The 6,222-nt window shown below is 32.9% G+C and overlaps 1 protein-coding gene and 1 long non-coding RNA gene across 2 annotated transcripts; both read right to left on the minus strand.

Annotated features, from left to right (window-relative positions):
• Positions 1-290: 290 nt before the first annotated feature.
• Positions 291-968, minus strand: LOC138349060 (uncharacterized). The gene is made up of 2 exons (XR_011221589.1): positions 680-968; positions 291-580 (listed from the first exon to the last, which is right to left on the minus strand). It is a non-coding gene; the product is annotated as an uncharacterized lncRNA (long non-coding RNA).
• A 1,163-nt stretch (positions 969-2,131) lies between these two features.
• On the minus strand, positions 2,132-5,525 carry LOC101260860 (tetraketide alpha-pyrone reductase 2-like). The gene is made up of 6 exons (XM_004229134.5): positions 5,061-5,525; positions 4,470-4,642; positions 3,687-3,875; positions 3,368-3,530; positions 2,865-3,054; positions 2,132-2,497 (listed from the first exon to the last, which is right to left on the minus strand). Exons 1-6 carry the CDS (start codon positions 5,164-5,166, stop codon positions 2,356-2,358), a joined length of 963 nt encoding a protein of 320 aa, XP_004229182.1. The 5' UTR covers positions 5,167-5,525; the 3' UTR covers positions 2,132-2,355.
• Between the last annotated feature and the right edge of the window lie 697 nt (positions 5,526-6,222).

The raw sequence follows: 6,222 nt of genomic DNA on the forward strand, positions 1-6,222 counted from the left end.
AATGAAAACATTGAGGATTCCCACGGTTGTAAGTTTTGGAGTTGTCCATCGTTCAAAGGTAAAAACATTAAGTTGTTAATTCACTTCAATATATTTGAATATTCACTTGATTTCTTGTACATTGAAAATGATGGATGGGATTATTTTCGATAGACGTATAGAAATGAAATGAAAATCGCTCCAAGTCGCATGGCTCTAGCTCAAGTAGGAAAACTGGTCAAAAGAACAAATCGGTGTGCCTATCTAAGTAGTGAAATTTATTTTATGCTGAAAAAGAAAGAGACTTGAACTTGCTCAATATACATAGAGCTGTAGAAGATTGAATATAAACACATTATCCTCTTTCTGCTTCAGTACACAACGAGATTGTTGATTCTTTCAAATAGGTTGAAGGAAAACAAAAAGTAAGGCGACATCGACCACAAAACCAAGAACATAGAGATATAGTGAATGATGAAAAATCCTTTCATTTTGTGTATATGGATTGAATGTCATGTAGTATGCAATGCAGCCAAAATCCATAAAGACAAAGATAGGTAGTAGATGAGATAGCTTGATAGAAGAATCCACCTCAATGGTCCTATTCCCAAACAAAAAAAAAAGAGCAAAACCTAAGTTAAGATTAATCAAGAATATCAAGTGTAAGCATAAGTTTTGAGTGATGAGTGTGGAGACTAACCTGTACAAGCTACAAAAGAAAGCAAGAATAGAAAGGCCACTGGAAGAAAAGCTATTGTAATAGATTTTCTTACTCTAGTAGCACTTTTCATTTCCCAAAAAAAAGTATGAAGTCGCAAGGAACTTGAATGTTGTATAAGTGGATAAATGTGGAGTGTGAGTTTAGTAGATGCCTAATGATGAATAAGGTTTTTCATTGCATTTATGTACACATGTAAAGAGAGAGACAGTCAAAAAAAAAAAAGGTTGTTGGGCACGTGTCAGATCCTATATGTTTTGTAGGATCCAACACATGTGTCAGTATTTTTGAAGAGTTTGAAAAACGAATATAATATACTGTTGATATTTTATGATCATTTTTTTTAAATTTTTGACGATCAATTTACCACGGCATGAATATCTTATTGGTTTCTTGATGTGCGTGAATGCCTTTATGTCTTTATTTTAAGTAATTTTCCACAATTCCCCTTACTTAGATTAAGACAGAAACAGTGATGTGGGCAGGACTATTATTAATGGAATCAATGGTAAGACTGGGTACTGAGGGTAATAGAGAATCCAAGAGTGTATGCCCATATAAAATTTATATAATAAGTTATTTAATGGTGGAAAAGGATAGGCTATTCTTTGTTTTTTTTTGTGGAGTGGCAGGCCAAGGATAATGGTATGGCCACATCAACAATTTCCACTAAATCTGCAATGAACAACAAAATTGGACTTATTCTGGATTTAAATATGATATATTTAGCCTTTTTGAGATTCTTTAAATTTAACTAAATTTAAGATTTAATATATACGTATGAAAAGTTAATATTTAATCTAATACATAATATAATTTGTCGTGTTCAGCTGATCATGCTTCAATATGTATAGGGTTGAATAAATTATGTCTAGTGTTTTCAAAGTGTCTGGTCTTAAATTTTTATCTCCGTATAATAATAATAATTTCTTTAAAGATGATCTTAACTCGAAAAAAATAACTTAAAAATTAAAATAACAACTTACACCTCGTGAGCAACATTTTACACTATATTGTTAAATCTTACTTATAACTCTTGCCTTGGAAGCAAAATCATAGCTTAGGGACTTTAACAAAAACTAACTTATGCACTATTTTCACCAAGTGTAATCTATGGGTATTCTATAACTTTTGTCTTAGAGGCATAACATAGCTTAGGAGCTTTTAAAAAAAATTATGCTTCATGGGCAATAGTTTACACTATTTCGATACGTCTAATTTATGAGGTACTCAATAATTTATACCTTATAGGAAAAAGTTAAAACTTATGTTTAATGGCCAATAAGTTTTAATTTTTACCTATAAAACAACTTTTGATCAATTTTATAGGTTCGCTGTCTTGAAATGTCCTGAACGTCTGCCTTGTGAGAAAAAATTTGTAACGGCAAAATGGTAACACATTTCACTTAGAAGCATCATCCTCACAAAGTCACATTTTTATATAAATCATTTTATTGAAATCTTGAGATTGAATTTCTTAACTTCACCCTCTTAAATAAACTAATCTCGAAGTTCTTCTTTCCATACATGACAAAGGAATATTATTGACTCTATGTTGCAAATGAGTGGAAAACTTGAAAAATTTATTTCAACCCTTTTGTCCAAACACAATGAAATTAAGGGTCATATATATGAAGTGACAACTTAGATATATTAGCTCATAGGAATCCTTTTTCTTGGAAACTTTGAATGCAATCATCAAACATTTCATTGAGACTCTTTAGAGGAGGCAGCCCCAATTGAGTTATCTTGCTGGTGTCCAAGCTATGTGGGATATCTTCCCCTTGTTGGTTGCCACACCTAGGGGAAAAAAAAGAGTTTAATTTCTAAGCACTGACGTTTAACGTGTAAAAGATAAGTACACAATCAATAAACTTAATAGATTATCACAGAATTGATATCGAGTAAAAATTAATATTTACTTGTAATGTAAAAGATCTTTACTCGATCTATGTGTAACTTAAATTAAAGCAATCAAGGGTGTGACTTAGTGATCAATGAAGTGAGTAGAGAACCATGAGGTATGGAATTCAAATCCGACTAGAGCCAAAAACACTAGGTGATTTCTCCCCATCTATCGTGGAAGGGACACTTTTCCGTGGAATTAGTCGAGGTCTACTTTTAGAAGAAGAAAAACTTAAATTTACATAAAAATTGTTCCACTTACTTGTTCTCATGAGGATAAGATGGATACTTGGTCCTTAACAAGTCATTGATCTGTGACATGTGTCTCACTGAGTTTGAACATATGTATCTACCTGAAGCTTTTTGTTCTTCCATCACTAAAATATGAGCTCCCACAACATCCTCAATGTGAACAAATCCCAACCTTCTGTTTGCATACTCTCCAATCACACCTAATCAAAAAGGAAAACACAAACAAGAAAAATGTTATGCCTTCCATAAAGCGAGACGAGGTAGAGCTAAAATAAGTTGTCTCGAAAAACCAACAATCTCTTGAAATTCATGTTAAAGATTTATATGTCAGTAGAAAACATAGTGATCTTTCAGTACATCTATATTGCATGATATGCAATAGCTAGTGTGTTACAAGAAGCATCACACAGGGTTTAGGAAAGGGCAGCACCCCATAAGGTTGGTTCTTGGAATGCAGCCCTTTCTCGAACCCCACGTGAAGCAGCCAGTTCTAGTATCAGCAAAAGGTACAACCTTTAACCGTGCCCAATATGATTTGCAATGTACTGGTAGGCTGAGGAGCAAGCAAAGGACCCACAACAAAGGATGGATTCACCACCACCAAATCAATACCAAATTCCTCAGCTACTCTCCAAGCTTCTTTTTCTGCTTTAGTCTTAGCATAAGCATACCATAACTGCACTTCGCAAAAAAAGAGGTCACAACAACCGTCCTCTATAATAACATTTCATTATAACGGTCAACTTTTGTTTGGAACGGATTTTCATGTTATGTTATAGTATAGCAACGTTTCGCTATAGCAACTAAAAATTATGCAGACAAACATACATACATTGTATTTTTGGCAATATTGAAGGTCGCTCCAGTGGGATTCATTAAGAGGGGAAATCTGTTGTGCATCTTCTCTGTATCTAATCGAAGAGCAAGAAGAGGTCAACACAAGCCTCTTCAACGTGGATGATTTTTTGCAAGAGTTGAGGACATTCAAGGTACCATTTACACATGGATCAATCAGTGTTTTCTGCAATAACATTGCAAAGTTAAGTTTATTAATTGATGTTTGAGAAGTAGTCTCACTACTCGAAAAATTACAATTAGAAATAAAGAATTTAAGAGGTTTGTGGGGCGCGTTGAAAATTGATAAGAAAATAGAGCTTGGACCTAATACTTTGTAGCTTAATTAATGTGAGGCAATCTAACTACTCCATAGCCCACTCTAGTGGTAATTCATTTCTCATGACTCGTAGTCGAAAGAGTTGGTTGGCAGTTCAAATCTTAGAGAAAGTTGAAATGAGGCCTTTCAATTTGTTCAAAGTAACCACAGACAAAAGAAAATGCATATTAGGCCTAGCAACGAAAAATTTGTTCATGAGCTGAGAATTGTCTAACAAGTCATTCACTCAACTAATGTGGGACAATCTAACATCCTACATTGCGATGTCAATGCCCAACATTGACTATAAATAACAAACGAACATTGTGTCTAACTCAACTGAAAAACTAGCTCATGATCGAAGATCATATAAGGAGTCAATAACTCGTTTAATTTCCTCGACTGATGCAGGACAATCTAAACAAAAAAGAAGTAGAAAGGGTTAAGGAGGATAAAACTGGCCTGAATATTGTCATCATAAGGGACCAAAACAGGTGAAGCAGTATGAAAGACTCCATCAACTCCCTCAATGGCATCATCAAAGCTACCTTCCACTAATAGATCAGCTTTCAGAATCTTGAGCCTCTCTTTAGCACCCTCTAGCTCCCATAAGAACCCCACTTTCTCTGCATTATCTGTAAAACTTGAAAATTTGAGTTTTTGAAGTTGTAATTTTTCGAATATGAAGTTGTGTTCAAGCCAATCTAAAGTTTTGTGAGTGAAAACAACAACAATAACAACATACTCGGTGAAATCACGTGAGGCAGAGATACTGTTTTCAAAAGACCTCAGCTCAAATGCAACAATTCAATATATAAAGAAGAAAATATAACAAGTCACGAGGATGTAGCAACAACAACAAAATAGTGTAATAATCGAAACACAATAAACAACCTACTAGTACAGATTAATAAAAACAAAAAAACCCAATCATCATATGCAAGACAACACTAAACTTTGAAAATATTTGAAAATCATTAACGAAACAGATATTTAAAAGTAAATTTTCAAAAATTACTCGTAAAATCTATGGTTGAACGCTAGCTTACTTACCGGGATCACGAACAGTGGTTCTTACAATATGACCCTTTAGGAGGAGGGCTTTAATAAGGTAAGCTGCAATGAATCCTGTACCCCCTGTTACACAATATTCTGGCATTTTCTTTGTTTCTTTTCCTTTTCAATTTTTACAGAATTAGGGCCATGTTATTTAAAGAGAGCTAGATGGAAAATATAGGTAACTATTTGGTACACCTTCAAACTTTTGTGGGAAAGAAGAATTAAAAAACAACAAACAAGTAAAATTGAGATGGCTCAACTAAAAGAGGTATAAAAGAAAAGAAAAAGAAAGCGAAGGAGAAAATGTGCCGCAGAAGACAAAACTCTTAAGATGTATAGAGTATACTTATGTCTTATTCTATGGCTTCGAGTTAGAAAAACTATTTTCGAAAGATTTCAAATGTCAAAAAGCTACCAACTATGTGAATAAGCTAATACTATAGTGATACGCCGCGTTGTACTACCACCTAATCCAATATATCATATATGTATGGGCTAGAAATAAGATAATTTTTTAATGAGAAAATTATAGGGAAAATTATATGGAATGACAAATATTCCTAAGTAATTATATAACAGGGGTATAGTTTAATTTATTTACTTTCTATAATTATACTTTTTTTTAATATATAATTAATGAGGTCCACCACCTATTATATAACCAATAGTATAAAAACCTTGTTTTTTTAATTTTATATATAATTTTACACAAAACAATATTATCTTTCCTATTCATATTCCATCTTTTTCTCCTACAATTAATACTTCTATCCGATTTGAATTTCAAATTGTCCAAAATTCAATTACTCCCTCCCGAAGTTGAGTTCAATTTTTCGTAGGTACTCCTAAATATTAGTCGTTTTCCTTATTCAACAATTGTATATGTATTGTGTTTCTTATGTTTTTTCATATTTTTTTGATGAAATAATCGATTGTTTGTTCTTATTAGATCTCAAATTAGTCACAAAATGAGGATTACCAGAGGTATTCCATTGCATGTCAATTTTGTTGACAATTTACCATCGTTTTCAATGGGTTTAACTCAAGATTTTGGGGTTGATTGTAGGATCTATGGTAAAATCAAAACAAGTTCAACATGAACAAACAATGGAATAATTGAGATCAAAGAAAAAAATATGACCCTACGGCAGTTCAA

This window comes from Solanum lycopersicum, chromosome 1, assembly GCF_036512215.1.
Source record: "Solanum lycopersicum chromosome 1, SLM_r2.1".
Lineage (NCBI taxonomy): Eukaryota > Viridiplantae > Streptophyta > Magnoliopsida > Solanales > Solanaceae > Solanum > Solanum lycopersicum.